At 43.8% G+C, this 22,908-nt stretch overlaps 2 protein-coding genes across 3 annotated transcripts in view; both read right to left on the bottom strand.

The window, feature by feature from the left end:
* Positions 1-18,638, bottom strand: part of bicc1 (BicC family RNA binding protein 1) — a 33,577-nt gene extending 14,939 nt beyond the window's left edge. Inside the window, exons 1-5 of one of the 2 annotated variants that reach the window (XM_088384742.1) lie at positions 18,142-18,638; positions 10,019-10,065; positions 4,361-4,430; positions 917-996; positions 367-525 (exon numbers count right to left, since the gene is read on the bottom strand). In XM_088384742.1, the coding sequence (XP_088240868.1) occupies positions 367-525; positions 917-996; positions 4,361-4,430; positions 10,019-10,065; positions 18,142-18,367 (582 nt within the window). In that variant the 5' untranslated portion in view covers positions 18,368-18,638. The remainder of the gene's footprint in view (positions 1-366; positions 526-916; positions 997-4,360; positions 4,431-10,018; positions 10,066-18,141) is intronic. The other variant, XM_088384741.1, reaches the window with a different exon arrangement.
* Positions 18,639-19,497: 859 nt separating this feature from the next.
* On the bottom strand, positions 19,498-22,693 carry LOC148393476 (ubiquitin-conjugating enzyme E2 D4-like). Its single transcript, XM_088384743.1, has 7 exons — positions 22,516-22,693; positions 22,019-22,082; positions 21,439-21,470; positions 21,111-21,188; positions 20,299-20,404; positions 19,928-20,021; positions 19,498-19,840 (listed from the first exon to the last, which is right to left on the bottom strand). Exons 1-7 carry the CDS (start codon positions 22,537-22,539, stop codon positions 19,795-19,797), a joined length of 444 nt encoding a protein of 147 aa, XP_088240869.1. The 5' UTR covers positions 22,540-22,693; the 3' UTR covers positions 19,498-19,794.
* Positions 22,694-22,908: the final 215 nt, after the last annotated feature.

Below are 22,908 nucleotides of genomic sequence, written 5' to 3'. Positions count from 1 at the left end.
TTGTAGGCTTTTTATGGTAGCAATGGAAGAAAAGGCTACATTATAATTGAGGCCATTTGTGTTTGTGAGTGAGTACGAGAAAGCCATTAACTAACCTTGGACATCGGCGTTCATTGGGAAGATGCGTGGTTTTAAGAAGAACAAAAATTTGGCTGTTTATATCTACATACTGTAACGGAATTTAGGTCAATGACCAAGCACCAAAACACATAATTATGCGGGCAGCGGAAAAAAAAAAAAAAAGCGCTGAGCAAGCAGTTTCACGATGACTTTCAAGTCCAAACATAATCATGCGGCAATGTTGCGGTCGGGTCGATCAAAAGTAAATATTTTTAGTGCGGTGGCCATCCGTCACTACGAACGTACCTGGTTGCTTTTCTCCGCCTGGTTGTTCCTGTTGGAGTCGGGGAAGTGGATGTGGCAGCCCGTCTCTTCCATCACCCGCTTGATGTTGTTGCCGCCTTTGCCGATCACGTGCGAGTGCTCCATGTGCGAAACGTCCATCTTCAGTGTTACCCTGTTACTCTGGCGACATCCAAAAGTACAGCCGTCAATGGCGATTGTTTTCACAATAACTTGCATCATGCCCTTTGAGAGGCTGACTGCCCGACACAGTGCTCATACTACACGACAGGTGTACCTAATAAAGTGACCACTGAATTAAAAGTCATCCCGCTTGGCTGTGCAAAGTGCACACTTGATTGGCTGCCCCCAGGGGGTGCCACAGCTCAGTTGCCCAGGTGATGCGATTGTGCTGTTGCCATGGGGATGAAGCCACTAACAGAAGAGCAGCATATCTGATGAGGGGTGAATTTAGTACCTGGGACTTCTTCAGTGGGGATTTACACGACTTCATCCACCTCTTACAGTCATGTCACCATTATCACATCAATGAAAAGAAACCACTTTTTTATACCTTTGTATCGAGCACCGACATAATTCTCTCTTTGGCGTCCCTCACGTGTTCCCTCTTGCCGCACACTTTGATGTGTGGATCTGCAGAGAGAAAGAGGGCAGGTCAGGACAAAAGGTGACAACGTCAACATAACATGGCCGTTCGGGTTCGAGTGCGTCTCAGCAGTCTGCCAGCGTCGACAAATCACAGCGGGACCAAAAATCTCTGCCAGGGTAATTGCAGCTTTTGATAAGAGCACGCTCGAATTTTGAGTCTGCGAGCAACCGCGGCGGCATGCGAGAAAGTGGGTGTGACGGCGGGAGGCTGCGGCAGGGTGTCAGCCACGACTCTGCGGAATTCCACTCAGCCAATCCAGCCGTCATTCCGGGACAGATGGGCTGAGGATTATTGCCTTGCATTTTAGCCTAAACAGACGACACAAAACATCCTGTGGTGCTTATCGCCATCCTCAACTGACACAGAAAAGAATGGTTGATTTCAGCTTCTTTTTTTTTTCTTTTGCAACACTGGACATTGTAAACTGAGATGTATTAAAATGATACTTCCCTGAACCACTTTTAGTTCACATAAGCACGCAAAGCAATAGCCGCAAATGCTTACATCTTTCGAGACCCCTGTGGAGTCAAAAACACACATGCACACACACACATGCACACACACATACACACACACGTGTACTACACACATTGGAGGAAGTCCGCTAAGACCCCCTTCCAGGAATCCCCCTCCTCCCTTCCCTTATACATACACACACACACACACACAGCACTTGAAGTATCTCAGATTTACAGTATGGCCTTCAGAGAAGCCTCGCTCAATCCCATTTATTGTTTCAACGTCGCCCCACATTTTGTGGACCTCTCGAGCGCATGTTTACACTTTTCTGGTGGGGGGGTGAAATCCTGGGCGGGGCAGAATAATTTGTGATGACGACGGAATTTTGAAGTGTATGGAAACAACAGAGCGCTATAAAATAACATGATGAAAAAAAATGAAAAAAGCAGAAAAACCTTTCACATTCCTTCTTTACAAAACTTGGAATAACCTCTTGTAATACACAATTCAAGCGTTAGAGGACGCGCTTCCAGTGTCCCCACTCTAACCTGCAGCGCACATCTGGCAAATATTAGTCGGCTTGCAGTTGTGATGTAGAACACCCCCACATTTTTTAAGCAAAGTGTGGCGTAGTCTTTTTTTTGGGGGGGGTTAAAAAATGTGCACCTAACAGCTTAATTTGGCATACGCAACAGCTACAAAAACAAACAAAAATAAGAGCAGAGCTTCAGGCTGCAGAAGGTGAGAGTTTTCAGTCACACAAAGAAAGAACCTCTTTGACCCGCAGCTTGCTACTGGAAACAGAAAGTGAGTGCCGTTGTCTTTTATAGCGACAGATATGTCTTCATGTTATTCCCAAATTTCATAAGAAGCAATTGAGAGTGTTCCAAAAATGTTTACAGCATTTGCTAGTCTGCATTGCCAATTCTGACTCGAATGTGTCAAAACTAATTAAGTTTGATGTTACATTTAAGTTGTATTTTAATGTCAGCTTGTTGAACACCTCAGGTGGCCAGTTAGTCTACGCGTGAGCATCTGGGCGTGAGCTGTGGCTTAAATCAGATGCTTGCCAGGGTTCTCAGTTGACTATTTTGTGTATCCCAGTCAATAAATGGTGTACCATTGCATTTGTATTTCAAAAGATAAAATAGATTAGAACATTTTGGAACACATTATAAAATGTCATTCAGCCTTATCAAGAATGGACTTCTGCAAAACATCCAGAGGGCAGACTTTGTGGGAGTTTTTTTTCCCCGATTCCTTGGAGCATTCAATCAGTGGACGCCCGCACGCACATGATGAGGGGAACCTTATCATGGCCATGCAGGTGGCGGAGCCGCTCAGCCCGCAGGTGATGAAACCAAGCAGGTCAGCTCATATTTTGATGGAGTAGAACTTTTGCTCTTGGGTGACAAACATCTGCCGCTGGCCCGCCGGCTTCAAAAGTCTTTCCAGACTCGGCGTGAAAGACGACACTGATGCAAAGTTACGGGAAAAGCCTCTCGCCGCCTTTAGAATAGGAAGAGCAAAAATAACACACTGCCGCACGTCATGGGTGAGTATCCACTTAGTCAGACACTGCTCAGAACAACCTTTTATGACCCGCAAAAATTTGGTTTTGCCAAAGGTAGAGAACATGATTCCGAGTGCACCAAACTATGGGCTTTATTTTGGTGAAAGGTGTAAATATTGTGCGGTGTTAGAACCAATGCTGGTCAACAGATCTGGAAAAGGGAGGGTTGCGCCACGGTGGGAGTATTATTTTCTTTATTCATGAATGTCAGACAAAAAAATAAAATGGTAACTATTATTATTGTTAAACAGAAAGTGTAAACCACGGTGTGCTGAGCTAAACTCAGTTTTGTGTGTTTATGTTGTCAACTTTGAGGTGACCACTTTATGAAGTTCCTGCAGGCTACAAATGATTCACATTTCCATGTAAACAAAGCAGCGCAGTGCTTTTGTTTTGCAAGTCTGTGTCAACATGTTGCCTTGCTACAAATTGTTACAAGCTGAAGGAGAATATGAAATCTTGGCATTCATTATTTAAAAAAAAAAATATTTGCTTTCTACTTGATATAGGCCCACTAAACACATTAAGCAATACACTAATGGATATGAGAAGAGATGGATTACACCTCTGGTGCAAAATCCCATGACGGTCTTTTGTGTTAAGAAACGCTTTACTGTTTTTTTTTAAGAATATTTGTTTTCATTGGACACCTTTCCTCTTTTTGCTGATGCTCTTTTTCACGTAGCAGATGATGCGATCACGAGCCCTTTATTCTGCCCTTGAGAGATGCTTGTTAAAAACGTGCGGTTAGTCAGTTTCTCACATGTCTCCTTCCAAGAACACATGTGCTCGTAACCAAAAGACAATGTCCAACATTTTTTGGGAGGGGATAAAAAAATAAAATAAAAAAAATGATGACGCTACTCTAGAAAACACTCGACGTTCAAAACGTCGATTTAACACACGCAACGCTGATGACGGCGACTTGCATCATTTTGCCGAATATCTCCGATGGCGGGCGAGTGAGGAAGTTACATAATGCCACAGGATTGCACATCTGGCTTGAGGACTCGTGTGGGCAATTCTCCCGTGGACAACAAAGTGGGCGTGGCTACAACTCGTCATCGAACCTGACCGATGGACACGCCTGCTGGACGAGCTTCTAATGAGCGCCATCATGTTTTAATCGTAACAAAGCACTGGAAAAAAGTGACGAATGAACTTGGTTACAACTTGAATGGATCCGGATTATAAATACTTTCCAAAAACTCAATCCAGACTAATCAAATGACAGAAAAATTAAGGCGTTCAGGCATTGTGAGAACAAATTTGGTATGGCAGGGAGCATCCAACATGAGAAGTGAAGGAGTTTGCACCTTTTTTCGACTTTGCTCCGATCTTCAGCTTGGAAGGCCAGGCGATCTGTGTTTGTGTATCGTCCATAATCTGAAACACAATTGACAAGAATAAACTGGGTCAAAGAGGAAAAATTAATCATGCTGTTATCAAATCCAGTTCAAATATGTAGGCCGATATGAGTGCAGAAGAAAATTCCCCAAATTTTGATTGTCCACATGCAAAAAACGCCAATCTGGTCCCGTCGTAGTAACCAGGAGCACATGCGCCCACGCCAAGAAAACTAATTTCCAAAAGGTAAACTCACTTTGCTTGGCTTTCTGGCTACAAACCTCCACAAAATTTCTCACCACAATGTAGCGGAGAGTCTAATGTTGAAAATAAGATGATAAACTCTCCATCTTTGTTTTCATACTTTCAGGCACCTTTGGGGTGAAAAAGGCAAGAATTTTTCTCGAGCGCTCTCATGTCTGACACCGGGGCACCGTTGCAAACTACTTAATATTCCTCAGCGGTCTGCAGCAAGAGGAAACGAGCAGCGTGTTGTCATTTAAAAGTGCACCCTGTCAAGATTATCTGACGATATTAGCAACAGCGCTACAGGAATGGAACTCAAGTTGAAAATATTCTACGTGGCTTCAACGCGGCATTTCGATTACTACTCAATTTGTGGAATAAGATTTGAGTAGAGTCAGCCACCAGTTTTCAACAAGGTAGCAATGCGAGCTCGAGGGCACTGTGACGTTCATTTCAGTCAATAGCAGGGGGCAGTGCAGGAAAAAACGGCGAGAGCTGCATGGACAACGGGTAGGTTAATTTTCTTAATTTGTTATTAATTAGAATATTGTGTTTGGACTCGTGTTGGCTCGTAGAACAGATTACTGGAAAAACTTTTAAAATATTTTGGCATTTCTCTCGTCAAAATGGAAAACAGCCGCTATCCTTAAGCTGGGGCCGTTTGGGGACCCAAATGAAAGTGGGAAGTGCTTCAATGACAGCTCTTGAGGGAGTCGCCCGGTCTGGGAGGCATCGCATCTAACAAATCCTGACAGCTTGTCCTTCCCCGGCGCGACTTCGATGGTCAGCTGCGAGTGGCGTCAGTGGAGTAGACGGCGAACAGAACATGCCGCTCGCTCGGAAAGCGATGACAAAATTAATTCACAACAAACTTTCTGCTTTGCTTTGAAATCCTTATTTGCACAACAGACGATTTTTTGGGGGGGTTTTCAATATAAAGCATGTGGCATTATTTCCTCTTTTGAAGCGATTGGATCAAGCTGCACATCTGCGGACGTTACAATAGTTGGCATCCAATAGCAAAAAAAGTAAAAATAGAAAGTAATCAGCAATTCTTGTGAAATGTGAGGCTGACGCTGCAGCCAGATTTGAGTCAATTTGACACCCCCACTCTCCCCCCGTCTAATTCTAATTGGCTGTCCCACTGATTCCAAAGTAAAATAGTTGAAACAAACATTTGCTTGTTAATGTCCTGCGGCAAAGTCTTCTGGCGGCAACAAATGATGCAATAATAGCGTGATGCATAATCAGTGCGGATATTAACTCATTCCCTGCCATTGACGGCTATAGAAGTCAAAGTTCTCATTTTTAACTGGGCCGGGCAGTGAATGAGTTAAGGTCGGCATTTCGTAACATTTGGGTCCGAAAACAAAAAAAAAAAAAAACAGCGGTTGATTTCCACTCTGGCCCGAGGCCCGGCCCACTAATCTCCAACATCACTGTTGTCTGCTGCATGTCAAGCAGGATAATAAATAAATACCTCTGTAGCTAAATAAAGCTTTTCATCATGAAATGAAGCCAGCGGCCATGCGCTGGAATGTTCTCGCATTTGCTTTGCACATCGTTCTTTTCGCCTGCGCTCTGGAACGATGACAGATGGCATGTGTCGTAAAGCGTGTCATTTAAAACTAGAAGAAATAGACTCACTTTATAAGACAACCGTAATTAGTAAGAACACGCATTAATGCAATACATTTTGGAATTTGCTACTAGCAGGTGCTTTATGTTGTTTTGAGGTTTCATTTTAAGAACCAGTCAACGTGTGAATTATTTGATGTGCCTTAGGATTGACTGGCGACCAATCAAGGGCGGACACATGGGTACCCTTGCCTCTTGTTAAACGTCAGCCGGAATGAATTAAGGAGAACAAGAGAAAGTGCATTTCAAAGGTGGAGACGGCGCAGATGAAGTTTTGCAGCTTCCTGAGCTATGCTTCACTGGGATTGTCTTTCAAAAGGTTCCTTGTTCCGAGAGCGCGAGAGACATTTCCTGTCGGGCGCTGCTGTTCTTGGCGGCGGCTTGCAGATGGGACTGATTTCTGACATGACCACACACGGCTTTAATGGGTGGACGCCGTTTATTTTTGATGAAAGGGTCGGCGGACGACTCTCCCGATACAGCCGTTCGTTTACCTTTAGCGCTTCACCTTTCTCTGCCGACGCCCCTTTGCGGAATGAATAAATAGAAAACGCCGGCGCCGCCGATCGGTTCCATTGCACAGCCTTGACATGATGATTGGCTCTTAGGGGTTTCCAGCTGCTGTGCGAGCAAAATGAAAAATAAAAAGTTCCGGACAGGAAGGCAGCACATGTGTCGGACGCACGTGATTGTGCACGTCCGTACGCGTGCGCGTAGGACAGCGCTGCAGCAATCAATGGCAGAGGCATGTTTCCTGCGATGGTGCAGCTGTTGTTTCAGCTGGAATGTGCGTGTGTGTGAATGTGCGTGTGTATGTGCGTGTGTGTGTATGTGCGTGTGTGTGTGTGTGTGGCAGCGGGACACAAGGGGCTGTCGAGGGTGTACAGACGTTGTGAGCAGACCTCGAGGCGGCATCACCAGAAATGATCCAGTTGAGGTTTTGGATTCAAAACTTTTCTGACATTGTCGTCGTTCCTTTGGCTCACGCACTGGCTCCACTGCCAATTCAACAGCGGTATCATCTTTTTCTTTCTTGTGACAAACTAAATGTTCAGTAAGAAAAGGACATGCAACCTCACAGCCCACTGCCATATAGAATATAGCAAAAAGTATCTAAACATTGGCGCCTCAACTTTGTCACAGTAGCAAAGTGAATTACCCACTGAGTGTTTAACCAAAACACATAACTTTGCCTTACAAAAGTCCGTTAGCTTGATGCTAACATGCAGAGAAAAATGCCATAACCGGGCTAACCAAGTGCTTTGACATCACACACACACAAGGATTTGCCCAAGTCTTTCACAGGAACTGGAATGCATGACTGAAGTGAGCAAATGGGTACCTAATGTTGTGTCCGGTGTGCTCACGCTGTATTTCTGCCCGCTGAAAGGAACACGTACAACTTGCTTGAGATTTGGCACTTCAGCATCACGCCTGGCCTTATTTACAGAACCGCAAGTGTCGGGACGGAGAAGTGGAAAGGGGTTCAGGGCCAAAGTGGCCAAGGCTCACTTCAAATCCCCTCCGAGCCCTGCGCTCAACATACTGTAGTGGTTATTGGCTTCTAGCCGCTCAGCTTTTTCGCAGTATCGGCGTGTGCCATGATTTCACACACTTCTGAGACGCTACGCCTCTCATGTAAAGACTTGTAGCTTGCGAGGGCTTTGTTTGATTTTGCTGCTGAAGCATTATCCCACCTTTCCTGCAGTTCGGCCATTAATTCCTTAACCTTGATATCTGTCTTAAGGTTCGAGTACTACCACACTCTTTTTCCACACTAGCAAGACAATTCACAAAACTTGTAGAATGAAACCGTGCATTAGCTGACATCTGTGCGCTATTAGCGCTACAAGTGAAGCACTAAAAATCAGCTAGCGGCATTTTTTATTTTTTTTTATTTTCACTTTTAGTTTTTAAGTCACAAGAGTTGTACAAAGGGCACACAGTTGTCTCCAACTAATATGCTAGCACATGGAATTCGAGCTAGTAAGACACTTCAACACTTTAGTAGAGCAACTAGGCTGCGTCTTTGCTCGTCATCTTGTTGGTTTTGCGTTGACATCATGAGGTTTTCGGCCTGCTCAAAGGAAGTCCAGTAGACGGTGAGTAAGAGCGAGCAACTGGGCCTGGGGACTAAGTGTGGGGGTGGATTTTTTTTTTTTGTGTGTGAGCAGCTTTCCCCAGTTTCTACCTCTGACTCTTCCGGAAACCTTTAACAAAAGGAGTGGTTGCTAGCTAGCATGTCATTAGCTGAGCCGAACATAGACGTGCTGGCCCAGCAGGAAGTGATCAAACCCAACAATTTCCATTTTTCATCAGTGTCAAGGTATCGCGCGCACACGCACTTCATTCATTTACGCTCAACAATAGCATCACGCATTCCAAAGCCGTGTTTATTTTCCAGCCTTGAGCGGGACACGGACACGGCTCACGCTATCTGAGGGGCAATTACACACAAATGGAAGACTGTACTTGAATGAAAACATGGTCTTTTGCGGTTTTCCAAGTCAAACAGCCTCACGCTAATTTCAAAGTGATGATTTAACCTTGAGCCCTGACTACTATGCTGAGACCTTGAGGAGCAAAGTTGACACACCTCCAGGCGAATGTTCTCCAAATGGCTTTATGATATTTCAACTTCGAAGAGGTGGAGACATTCCTACAATGTAGAGTACTGGTAAAAATTCCATTGAGAGGACTCGCTACGCGCCTGTTTTGCATTACTTGCCTTGAGAAATGTGCGCCAGGAAGTGTTAAATTGCCTTCTCCACTCTGTATCATTAAGTCGAATACCAAATACTTAAAACAGACATGACTGCTAAGACACTGAAATCTATTGTCAAAATATTCATGCACTTCCGACATAGCCTTTTTTGCTAACAAAATTGCTCAATTTTTGGCAAAACTCAATAAACATGACAGGATTAAGCTGTCTATTTTTCCTCCCAGGAAATTTCAGGTTTGGCCTCAGTTGTCCATGTCCAAACCAGTTCTAGTTAGTCCAAGGAATTCTCCACCAATGTTTCTCAAATTTTCAGAGATTACTTCTCTGTCAAGTCAAGGTTCCAATTCAACAACTGCAGTGTTACAGTTACAAAAATTAACCACAAAAATCCAATGAAAAGGCAAAACCCGAGGCCAAAGTTAATCTTTTGAGGTCTGGTATAATTTGTTGACACTCACGGCAGATCCCAAAATTTTGTCCAACTTTAAAAAGATGTCTCAATACTGGAAACTCACACTCTTATGATGGTGTATAGAGGATTAAATTTTTTTTTGTGGTTCTTAGTGTAAAAACTTTGAGAACGCCTGCACTAAATCAATGCTCATTGTGAACTGATAAGATTCTGAGTCGAACAACGATAAGGGAGTTGCTGACTAAAAATATTCACATACCCGACGTTTCAGAACATTACCTAAATCACTGATGAAGTCAATGAGGCAGAGCTGCCTCGACGTTGAAAACTCCCGCACGTGTTTACGACACAAATGTGTACTTTTTGTTCCGTTACATAAGTGAGGAAAAAGGCCCAATGTTGTGTCAGCTGCGTTACTAGCATCAGAGCGCGGTGGCCCGCCGCGATTCAACGTCAGCGTCAGTCCCATCGTTTTATGTTTTGTTTGGACTTGCAATCAGGAACAAGAACACCTGACATTTGTACCCCCCCCTCCACTTGCCAGCGGGCAACAACAAAACCCAAAGATAAGAAAGCAAACAAGTGTGGACAACTTTCAACACTCACCTTCTGAAAGAAATCCTCACCGCCGTTGACTCTCCCCTCTGAGGCGGCTAGAATGGGACAGAGAAGGATAAATAAGATCATGTAAGGCACGACCTACGTCTTCAAGATTGTCTTCATGTGGCAGTATTTATGGTTGATCTCACCTTCTTGCTCGTGTTATGTTTGGCTAGTTTTTGGTAGCGCTCATTTACAGGAACGCTATTAAAGTCATTCTCAGTAAACCAAAAGATTGGAAAACAATCCCCTGTGACAAATTGAAGGATAGAGGGCAAGCGTTGGTTTTAGAGTCTTCAGAAGCCAAGACTGGTGTAATTAATATGATGTTCGGGTCATTTGCTCTTTTTGTCAGATTCCTAGGCACAATTCTGGGAATACCTTGGAAAGTGCAGGTTAGGAAAGAACATAAACCACACATAAGAAGGGTCCCAGTGCAAACAAAAAATAAAAATTTACAAGAGCTGGGCGTTCGAAAGTCTTTTTCCAAGCACGAAATAGAATATGGAGGAACTCCCTCGGCCGGTCCTGTGAGTTGAACTGCAGCTGGTTGCTAATAAACGTGAACCGCGTAACCTTTTTGTAAAATAAGAGGTGAGGTCAGTATGTGATGAGGTACCACAATGCCATGATTTGTAAATGTACAGGAAATGACAACATATGCAATCTTGTCAGTTAGTTACCTAGTTGGCGAAAATTACTTTAGCATGACTTTAGAGAAAACTTCTCATAGAATAACTGAAGTGTAACGCATTTGAATTTGCAATTAAAATGTAGTGGACAAAAAAAGTTTACCATCATGTTTTAGTTTCACTTTTACTTGAATTAATGTGCTATTAGCGTCAGAGTTGTGACGGTTAAACTAGCAGATAGTTAGTTTGCAAGCTAGCAGAGAGAACTCAAAAATTCCCCAACGTTATGACATATTTGCGCTCGCCATGAGGACATGACTGGAATGAAACATTTAGAACCCTCCAACTGACTGAAAACAGAAACTTGCGCTCCAAACCTTGTTGGAGCGCATCTTTAAAACAACCAACATTTATCCAAAATCAAATTACTACTTCTTACAATTTCAGTTTGAGGCACAGCTGATGCAACAAGTAGAATTACGTGCTTTTAATCAGTCGTAAAATATGACACGGCAGTTTGATGAAGTGCCGCTTTGACACGTCTACTGCAATTGGAAGAGCGAGCGGCGCTGGATGGAGACCGAAGACCCAACACCAAAGCGAACGAGGCTTGTCGTCCCTCCAACACATCTGCAAGTCTTCCAGATTGTGGCAGCTCCGCTGATTTAAAATACATATCTCTCCTCAGAGGAGAACTCTCATGTTTCCCTATCATTTGAACAGGAAGTTTTAATGACGTCTCTTAACCAACGTTGACTGAGATGGATCTGTTGCCATCTGTCAGAATCTGGGTCAGGAGCATCTGTGGATCTCAATGTGGGTAGCTGTGTAAAAAAAATAATAAAAAAACTGTCCAGACATCCCCTTATTAACGCTGATATTTTCAATGCATCTGCAGAATGTGAGAAGGCTCCTTTCAAAAATCAGCTTTATTGCCACTGGGAGCAGACATCATCGAGGAGACGATACACTTTCGCAAGCTGTCCAGTCAACAACAACGTACTTTATGATCACGCAGAGACCATTTTGCTGTAGCTACATTTCACAGTTGATTCAAGCCAAGCTAATTCTCAGTCGCATAATGCGCTAATAACAGATGGTGTCTGGATATTTACTGGATCATTGCTAAAGAAGAAAAAAAAACTGTTGGCTGCTGCGTGAACAGACGCTTAAACAGAAGTTTTCTGATAACAATGAAACTGCAACCCACTATCAGCATCTATCTTGTGAGACCTTACCAACAAATAAAATGGACTGCCAATCGTTAAAGCTTGTGTAAGTCTTTCATTCCAGACTTCGTCCGCTTCTCTAAAACGAATAATCAAATCATGTGTTTAAAATTAAGAAGCTGGCTCTGGATGAACCTCAGACTGACATAGGAGTGGACATCAAGTATATTTCGTAGACGGATAGATCACAGAAACGGCGGCGAGGCTGCAGACTGACAAGAACTTTAGAGAAAACATGAGCAACAACCTCAAACACGCTGAAAGGGAAACATCCTGTCGACAGATGTGTGGCACGCAAACCAGCCGTGGGAGAAGCCAGACCTGAGCCGGGAAAATTACTTATTGTGCTTATTGTGACAATGACCCCAAGGGGGCAGCGTTTACAACACATACTCTGAACCTGGGACCGCTGACATGCTTCACTTCAAAAAGGGAATATTTCCCTTGCGTCACACTGAAAAAATGCTTAGAGGCTTGTAATTTGATTAATAGAGAGAAACACAACTTGGGAGTTTTCCTTAATTGATCACCGCAAGGCTTTGGAACAATGATGGTTATAGGAACAAATTATCTTTGCTCGTTTGTTCAGGCCTCCGACAATATTTTCTGCAACAACTTTGTCGATGGTTTGACAACAGATGAACCAAGATGAAAATACTGATGACCAATTTCTCTCGTGACCCATCTGCACAGTATCAACAATTGACGTCACGCCGTAAAAGATTGCTTTGGTGACTGCATTTGCAACGTTGCTACCTCTCGACTTAAACAGCAGCGAGTACGACTCTTTAGCCCGCCAGCCTAAATTACAGGCCTTTGCGGAGACGCATTGACTGACGGCTTAAGGAGAGCTGCAGAGCACATCCTTTGTTGGAGTTTATTTTCAGCATTTTGCCAGAGGGATGGTTACTTCTGTTATGACTTTAAAATAGAGCGCTGTTCCTTTGCAGCTCAGGTTACACGAGGACATGGACGACACTCGTCTCTGTCCAGCAACGACCCTTGGGAGATCAAAAACTATGACAAAAATGTTTTTATGGCCTGTCAGATGGTACCATTTTAAAGACCTTAATGCTCTCCTTCATGTGGCCATTAAGTCAACAAAGTGGTCGTGGTGCCTCAGAGCCACGCCCTTCAACTGTCATAAAGCATCGGGTCATGCAGCAAGATACATTCTTTGACATCAGCTCAAGAATGTGCTCAAAGTCTCAGACTCAAGAGTAAGATTCTTCCCAGACAGTCTGAAGCCGATTGTTTGGGAATTCTGAGCATTTGAGCGTTGACAAGAAATCGAGTTTACGTCCTAAGTCGTCTTGTCGTTTTGCGGCAACCGTAGCAATTAGGGAACGTATCCAGTAAATCCATCTATCACGACACATAAAGTAGCGACGAGATGCAAAGCACAAAGGCCTAAATGCTGACAGATGATAGCCCAATCTGTTCTCCATTATTTCACGGACAGAGACAAATTCCGGGAGATTCCGCTGTTGTGACACGGGCGGAATGTAAACAGTGTTGATTTCTACAGTTGTGGCTACGATCCACGCGCAACAATTAAGTTGACGGCACCTTCTAACTCCATCCAGAACTTGGATGTTCTTTCCTGGTGGATTATTGAACTCGGGTACGAGTACAGCTTTGATGAGAAGCGTAGCTAAAAATATCCACACTCCAAAAGAACGCGTCACAGTTGCAATGTGTTGCTAGCGCAAGCTATGCTAAGCTAAGTTAGCCGGAGAGGCTTTAACACACCAAGGCAAGTTAAATTGGTCACAACAATTAAGTGGAAGATGCTTTGCTACCGTCAAGAAAAAGCACCAAAGAATCCAGAATAGGTTGGACCAGCTCTTGAACTCATTAGAAAAGTCAGATAGTGACCCCTACATCAACTGAACCACATGAGCAAGAATCGACGAGAGATGTCCAGATATCAAGCTGATTTCTCTTCTCGCCTCCTCCCGCATCATCGCTCAAAAACGATGCCAAGCGATTACACAAGCCAACGCATTCCTGGTGCCTGGTATCTGCAGCCCAGTATCGGGTCCCCTGCCGAGCAAAGGGAGTCAAGCCTCGCTCGAAGACTGTTGCTGTGTAAACATGACATTGTTGGGAAATCGACGTTAATCATGTTGGAAGCACCTCCGCAGTTTTCTTCTCAAGTCTACTTGGCTGATCTCATCGCTCAATCCTATCTACTGATACGGTCAAATATGTCTAATCAGATGTTGAAAAGGAAATTTCTGTCAAGTTCAAGCAAATCATATTTCAGTTTTCTGCACAGAAATAGATCCAGAAGAATTTAAAAAGTATATCTCTCTGTAATCGGGTAAGTCAGTGCTGGGTGATCAGAGCGAGAACACCAAACCAAAACCAGAACTTCTCTAGAAGGCAAACACGGAAAGTTCTTAAAGCGCCGAGTGGCACGCATGTCAGGGGTGCCACCTCTGCCCCCCCCCCCCCCCAAAAACCCCGAAGAAACATTTCTAAAATTGCAACCGCAAACCAGACAGAATGTAAATCTGCACTCTGACAAGGGCAGAAGAAAAAGATGTTGGAGTGCCGTGGAATAACAGATATTCATTTACAGCTCCGCCAGCACAGAAATGGGTCAGGGAGCTGAAATAAGACTCCCCGGGCTTCAGTCCCCCCCACTCCATTTCTTTTTTAAGTAATGAATTACAGGTTTTTCCACCAAGCAGAGCTCAATTATATTCCAGCTGCTGAGAGCTTCATCATGGCTGCGATATCGCTTGAATAGAATTGTTGAATTGTGGGGACCAAAAGGTGCGAGAAAGGAAGGAAAAGGTGGAGAGAGCCCTGCTGTGAAATGGACTTGAGTTACACGCTGGGTACTGCAAAAGACTGGCGACCGGTCCAGGGTGCACCGCGCAAAGTTAGCTGGAATAGGCTCCGGCTCAACCGCAACCCTAATTTGGACAAGCGCTAAAGAAATTGGACGGATTGCGGTTCAGCTGCGTTTTACCGACATAAAATTAAGTGCCAAAACGGAAACGCATAGTAATGAGATTCATTACTGGAAGTGGACTTGAAAAGCCTGCTCATTTATGAAGGAGAATCGTCAAGACTATGCAATGGCAAAGGTGTCAAACTTGAGGCCTGGGGGCCAGATCTGGCCGGCAGCGGGATTTAATACGGCCCTTGAAGGCAAATCATGTTTGTCGATTTCATGTTTTTTGTCAATCTTCTTCACTTTCAACATTACTGAAAAGAGAAATAGCAAGGTTTTTTTTTTTTTGGGGTTGTCAATAGCACATTAACGATTGTGTTCACAGTCATTTCAAGGGCTGAACTTAAGCATTAAATCAATCCTGGCCGGGAGCCAGCGGCAACATTTGCAGGAGGAAATTGAAAAAATTAACAGATGAAGTTAGTGAAACTCCAACAAAGTCATTTCCTGCTTCTGCCGCTTTCACATTAAAAGGCCTTTCACCAGTGACAGCTGTGTTTGCTTTTATTTCAAAGTTGTCGAAGGAAATGTAAAGCGACCTGTCCGGGGAGCTGATTTGTTTGGACAGCGGCGCCCGTTGGAGTAATGTTACGACGAGGCGCGGCCTCACGCAGCTATGCTGGGCTCGCCCAATTGTGGAAAAAGATGCTCGACTCTTTATTAACACAACGTGAGTGAAAATAAGGGTCGTCATAGCAACCAAGTTGTTCTCGCATCTACTATGAAACGTGAAGACAACAGAGCACTGTTTGAACCTTCAGGAGGAAGCAAGTAGAAAGGCAAGGCGGACCACGGCCGCGGCGCATTCCCCCATCAACACACACACACGCACTTCCTGTCCAACATCCTACTCAGCACCAGGGAAGAAGACCAGGATGAAGACTCATTTTGGTCCAAAGGGACCACAGAAGAAATTGTGACGCCGGCTGAGGGCTAAGCCAACAGTGAACTCATTGACACAGCAAACTTATACGTAGATGGTCACATGATTACAACTTTCTACCATCATTATGACTGCAGCTTTACAACCGACTTATAAGTACGAATTGCGATGATGTCACCACTGTCTGAATGGAACATCGGAGCCCTGCATCAATACGAGGGGAGAGGGAAGACCTGAATCCAAATATAAAGTGGAGAACCGGTCCAGGAGTAAATGTTAATGCTTTCCCAGTCACCGCGGTGTCGTCTTGTCTCTTAGAAGATTAAAAAAAGGCAGAAAGGTGACCACACAGGGTTTTCTTGTCCACATAAAGCCATCTTTCAGGCTTTCACAACGCTGTCAAGCTCCCCAAGCTGTTACAACTTGGGAGTTCTAGTCGGCGCTGCCAAGAAGACAACAGTAAACGCCGATGGCTACCAGTGTGAGTTTCTGTTTTCACTGTTTCCCCCCAAAAAATCTATTTACCGTTTCGGTCGGCCAGGTCCAAAGACGGCGCTGGAATTGCTGGATTCATAGTTTCCATTTTCTCCTGGAGAAAGTGGGCCAAAAAAAGAGCCAACCGCGGGCTTTCCGAGTCACTAAGAAGTCACGCCAGCTAATCATCTCTGAACGCTCGTTTTGATTTTCCGAAACTCGACGACATGGCCGTGCAGCGTCATTTCCAAACGACACCTTCTACTAATGGCTCATATAATTGCAGACTTTCATTCTGTTCCATTTTGATTTTAAAAAAAAAAAAAAAAAAAAAAAGGAAAAAAAAGTCAATCCATTTCCAGTAGCCACTTGTATTATGGTATGCTGGTAAAATATGATTAAAGGCCACACTATCTACTAAAAATACACTTTGCTCTTCGATCCTCGGCAGGATGTGTTGCTTTGCAGGCCACAATTGGGATGCAGCTTTGTTGGCAGGGCGAGTGGACACCACACGGACACAAACTCATTTCGGGCCCTCCCGTGTGGCCCAGCTCACATTTGCCATCATGCAGTCGGACACTAGCATCAATCCAGTGTCATTCCTGGAGGCGGGATGAGGTCAAGGGTCAAAGAGCCTTTGTGGTTCACATCATGCAGCTTGCAGAGCTCAACTAATAAATCAGAGGCGAGCGGCGGACAGAGGAACGCGCATTCTATGCTCCGTCACAGCCAGAGTGACACAGAGGCCGCTGGCCAGCCAACAAACAGGGAACGTCCAATCAACTTGCTCCGTTTACACGCCACACAAAAACATCACACGCACACACACGCACAGCGTGACGTGGCGCATGGTATGTCCGGGACACTTTGGATGTTGGGCTGCTCTGGAGCTAAGTTGTTTTCCTGGAACAGTTTGAGATGACATGGAGCTTTGAGGAATGTACTTGAGCAAGCGCAACAGCGCCAGACGCGGGGGAACGACATGTGTGCAGAGATAAACATCCACTTAAGTACCCAGTTTACAGGGAAAGGCTGCAATATTGCTTGAGCATAAAAAAGTCACACACTTAAACTTAGTATGACAGACTGTGCCTTTAAGAGGCGGGGCCTGGTAGAGTCGCATGCGACATCCACAAGTAATTGTGTGAGTGTCGGGGTGCAAGCGGTGGCTGACAGCAGAGTGCTCATTGTCTGTCTTATCGTTCTCCCAGCCCTCAAAACACATCAACATCGCACAGCTCTCCTTTCCCACATAGGAGGGCATTACAGCAAGTAAACTGGAAAAATTATTTCAGGAAGATTACTCGAGAAAATGTAATATAGCTGAGGTGTGAATGATGAAACGTGATACAGTGGAGGAAAACTGATTTTCAATTAGTTTATGCCGATTGCCTGCCATCGCAAATATTGAACAGCTTGACAATTAAATGTCAGAGACCCAAAAAACAAAACACTTCTACATATCCTATACCACAATCACGCGTGACACTTTTTCAGACCGACCCTAAAAAAAGTGAATTGAAAGTCTTGTAGTCATGAAAAACTTTTGATAAACATGATCTGTTCAATGTTGATATATTGATCGTCCCCCCCCCCCCCGTTTCTTATGACGTCACGATTACGGACACGTCAAAACACAACACAAAAACTCAGTTTAACAGCACCCAAACGTACCACATTTCACCCAAAACACTTCACAAGTACCATTTATCGGGTAACACGGCAAATCCTTGCGTACTATTTGAAGTCAACTGTTACGAGTGCCCATTATCAATTTGCCACGTGATGAGCAGATGATGGCTGGCCAATCAAAACAAATCCCGCGTGTACACTAACGTGGCTTCAACATGTAACTTTTGGGTGTAATTTAAACAAAGGCCAATTACAAAAGCGGCGAAAGTACTCAACAGTTTCCCCACTCACTTTTTTTAAATACATACCTAGCAACATAAATTCCAGCTTCTTTCGGTCCACTCGGAAGCGCTCCTCCGTCCACTCCGGATCGGGCAGCTGATGTGGTCCACTCAGGTCCTCCTCGGAGCCCGGCAAAGGCGAGTCTGCGCTGCGCTCGCTGTTGGAGCCCTGGTCCGACTGCAGCTGCTGTTGTTGCTGCTGCAAGTATCCGCTCAAAGCGTCGCACTGGGCAGCCATGGCGGCGCTACTCATCAGCGGTGGACTCAAAAAAAGTTACCGAGTTGTGCTGTACCGCGTGTTCCGTCACTCGGGAGCTGGGCCTCGCGAAACCTTCACGCCGCGTCATTTCCCCCCATTTGAGCGCTGGCTTGGGGAGGGGGGGGCTAAAAATAGGCAGACCCTGCTCTCTCTGCAGGCTGTGCGCTTAAGTGCAGCGGCTGCAGCCAACACAGCGAGAAAGTCTTGCAAAAGAAGTTTCACATGTCATCCAGCACTCAGACTCCTCCCAGATGCCGCCCCCCCCCACACACACCCCAAAGTATCCTTCCCCCTTTCAGGAGTGTATGGAGCAGTTTGAGCATTTTATAACTTTAATATACAGAACGGTTCGTGTACTACATTATCTGTCCTCACAATGATTTTTCACACCAGTAGGACATGTTATGGCAAATCTCTGCACTGGTTGACATCTGCATGCTATTACAACAACTAAAATACACTAGCTAGATGTATTAGAAGCACATACTTCCCAACCAGTAGTTTTGCCTCAGACAAAACCGACCTCAAGGTAGTAGGACAATTCTGGCCACTAGTAGAATGATTCATCTTGTTAGTAAAGTTTTTCTCCAAACTATGTACTGACCTCCACAACCATGTTTCATCACACTTGGACATTGACATGACTAGTGAAGAAAGTTGAGAACTGCCTGCTATTTAGCACACTCATCACCACATTCTAGTTCACATCTATGGCTTTACGAGGCCTCACACGCACAGTAGTTGTGCATTGCGAGCGTGTACAATCAGAAAAGCCAGGTCCTTGATGCAAAGCCAGCCGGCAACGGCTTTATTGGCCTGCACAGGAAACAATCCGCATCCTGTGAAGGGGGGAAAGGGGAAGCAATACAGCAAAGTTCAAGCAAAACAAAACATGCCGGCAAGGAGGGAAACGCACCCACCCCTCTCGATCACGTGTTTGGAGGTATTATTTGCAGCCGTCCAGAAATTTAAATTGTCTTTATATTGCTCTGTAGACTGAGCTTGCAAAGGCCCGGAGGTGCGTGCAGAAAAAGTAAAGACCGCCCCCTAGTGGTCACCAAAGGTATAACATGTATGCGGGAGTGATGTGGCTTGTGCGGGTTTAAAATCAAAACCAACTCAAGTTGCGTTAAATGAAAAGTAATACGAGCATAGTTTTATTCAATATAAATCTCTTAAAGGTAAAATAAAATGAGGTATTATCTTCATTGCTAATATCTGAATTATGAAAATCAAAATTGCAATTGAAGTGAAGCAGAACAAACTGAACAGTTGAGACAGTTGGGCCATTACAACCGGAGTCGTCAAAATGTTTCCGGCATAAACTAGAACCAGTGTGGTAAAAACGACTGTTTTTTTTTTCTTTTTTTTTTAACCTTGAAGATTCCAGGGGAATGTTGATGCTGAAACTTGCCTTGCCGTTACATCGCAAACTTCCGAGTCCATTCTTTGGCCAAGTCATTGTACCTTGACAGAAGGGATGGAAACAGTGCAAATTGTTAAAGGCAGACATTTGAGTGACTTCAACAATAATCAAGCAGCATCCACACTTACTTTTGTCTGTCGGATTTGTAAGTGTGCGCGATGTCAGGGACTAAGGGGTCATCGGGATTGGGATCGCACAGCAAAGAGCAGATGGATAATAAGACTGGAAGAGAGCACAAGGAGGATCTGTGTCAGCAAAATAAACATTAAGGTGGCCAACGTGCAAGATGATTTCTACAAACCTAAGCTGTACTTTTGAGCTCAAGGCATTAGAATATTAACACTAAATATGCATAATGATTTTATTGTTTCAAAGTTGGATTTATGAATTCCTCTTTTGAGTTGCCATGTTTTAGATTTATACCAAAAAAATCTGCTCTAAAATTAAATTCACCAATTCCCAGTTAATGTCAATAACTGAATTAATGATGTCAACATACCTTTTGATACAGTGAGGGCAGGCGACCACTGCGACCTGAGAATGTCCAGGCAGATGCTGCCGTTACTGTTTATATTTGGATGATAGATTTTTGTCATGAAAGCCACCTGTGAGAGAAAATCAAGACAGACACCAAGAAATGATTACATGTTTGCCAGACAACAGCATAAAAAGCGGACACACATGAAACTGACTTTTTAAGTGTTTATATACAAAAAGTTGGGCAACAGCTAATTTGGTTGCGATGATGAAGTGCTGCCTTGACGAGGGAAAACACAATCTACGCTGTTTTGTTGAGCCCTCACAGTTAGCGATATGTGGGGCGGGCTCACTTGCATGTTACGCCTTCTCAAATACTAATCACCAGCCATTAGCAGGACAAAAATAGGATGGTGTGTAAAGTAGGCTATTGTTTTGTTTTTTTGTGCCTGGGCATGTGACACACTTGTTACTAAGACCTGGGGATTATTTTAAATGGTGATTAAATGCAATGGCACCTCACAACACAAATTTTCCAATTGTGAACGCGAGCATTTTTTTTCCAGGAAAAATATCTTTCAAATTCACTCAAAACTTGGAGGTCACACAAACTCCAAATAATGCCTGTAAGTGTAAATTTAATCAAGGGTTTATCATGGTGACAGTTTGACCCCAGCACAGATGAAGCCACTTCCCATTATTTCCCGTGGGAAAAATAGCTTTGAAACCCGGGAAGCGATTGTGTTAGATAGACATTTGAGGTTCGACTCTACCCGCATTCGATTGCTAACATAATAAAGACGTGTCGCAAACTCTGCGAGATGAAAAACCTACCTTAGGAGGTTTAAAGGGATAGTCTGTGGGGAAATGCACTGAAAGGAAGAAAACCCCTCCATTGTACGGACTGTCGTTCTGAGATGGAAAGGAAAACAACATTTTCATTAACAACATTTTCATTAACATTTGCTGTTCAATGAAAAAAAAAAAAAAGATATGCTATTATCTCAACTACTCCAAATCTGTGTGCCAGGCTAAACTATTAAAAGAGAAAAAAAAATGGGGTGTTACCCAGTCAACATAAAGCCCTATTGTCTACACATCCAGAAGCAGCTTGTTAAAAAGAAATACAGGAAACACACACAGAAATCTAGAAAAAGCTCACCGGTCCCATGATGCTGGCTTGCCAATGGAACACTGGGGAAGACGAAAGGTTATTAAGTGACGGGAGCGTTGTAAGTCAAGTTCCTTTCCAGAGTGTGTGAGTAAGGCTAACAGAACCTCTGTTACTGTGCACAAAAAATCTAATATACAGTGGAAGGGCCGCAAAGCTTCTCACGGTGGCACTGAATTGTTCAAAACAGTTGACACTCAAGTGATCACCATTTAGAGTATATTTGGATTTGAACTATTAAAATGGGAAATTAAGAGTTATTTTTGAGCTAGAGAGCTACAGTGTTATCATGCAAGGCCAGTAATCCTGGATACTATGTAAATAGGATCAGGGGTATTACATCAGATTGGACGATAAGTAACATCCAGGAGCTTTTCAGTAATGCCTTGACATTGTCACTTTTGGGTCCATCATTCAATGAAAAATCCACTATTTGAGAACCAGCGTTGTTGATTTTGTGTTTTTGGTAAGGGGGGGACACTCATTATCTTTAAAACGGGCAGTCCCAAATTAGAACACACACGTCTGCCAAGGAGCAAAAATGAAAATGAAACTTTAACTGTCTACTCACGGTCCTCTCCGACTGGTCCCGCCGAGCATGAGGCAGGAGGGTCCCGCTTCAAGTCACACAATTCCTATATTAAATAAATAAATAAATAAATAAATAAATAAATAAATAAACAAACAAACAAGGTAACATATTTTTAGGGAAATTTTTATACCACTATGTGTAACCTCTCGTTAACCTCAAATTAACCGGTGTATGGATTTGTGGATAAAACAATAAGAAAAAGTCCAAATTGAAAGTGAACACGCCTTAAGTCTTTTTACTAGGCCAACTTGTAGTTAGCTCCCAAGTTAGCTTCTTCGCGTTGAAATCCTACGACTGTAATGTCATCACCATTCACACTGACTTCAGTTCTTGTTTTAATAAATAAAAGTGGAATCCACCCACTCGAATGTTTGTATATTTAACTGGCAAACAAGACGCTAACACCGGCTCGGTCGACGTTTCCTGGCAATCTTTTTACGATACACGAAACAAAGAAGCGATAGGGACGAACTCACCTTCTTTATTCTTTTCAAAGCCATGGCAAGTCTTAAGTGTGTCTGAGGAAGATTGTGATGTCAAACCAACAACTGTCAACGAGCAAATAAGCTTACTTTACGATGACGAGATGTTAAATATTTGCGACTAAACTGGTTCTCTTCTGTTTCCGCGTTTTTGTTTGAGCTCAGTGCATTGTGGGAAATGTAGTTGGATAGGCAAACCTCTCTTAAAGGGACCGCGCTTTACAAACCACTTAGACATGACGTCACAGTTAAGTAAGTCGCAACAAAACCATTCCTACAAAAACATTTCCTCCTTAAAGTTATTAATTAAATGTAATGGACTAATTGTAGCTTGTTATTAACCACCTCAAGTAAGCGGAAGCTAGTTGCAAAAGACGCCTGTTGTTT

The sequence above is a fragment of the Syngnathus floridae genome, chromosome 9 (genome assembly GCF_059516105.1).
Source record: "Syngnathus floridae isolate MCC-2025c chromosome 9, RoL_Sflo_1.0, whole genome shotgun sequence".
NCBI classification, from domain to species: Eukaryota; Metazoa; Chordata; class Actinopteri; order Syngnathiformes; family Syngnathidae; genus Syngnathus; species Syngnathus floridae.
This window is presented reverse-complemented; position numbering and strand designations above follow the sequence as displayed.

What these genes read in the sequence shown, in the direction of transcription:
- LOC148393476 (XM_088384743.1), bottom strand. Translation starts at nt 22,539, where the DNA reads ATGGCTTTGAAAAGAATAAAGAAG. An exon ending in CTTTGAAAAGAATAAAGAAG is followed by an intron (nt 22,083 to 22,515) that starts GTGAGTTCGTCC and finishes TATTTAATATAG; the next exon opens with GAATTGTGTGACTTGAAGCG. An exon ending in TACAAATCCGACAGACAAAA is followed by an intron (nt 19,841 to 19,927) that starts GTAAGTGTGGAT and finishes CCTTCTGTCAAG; the next exon opens with GTACAATGACTTGGCCAAAG.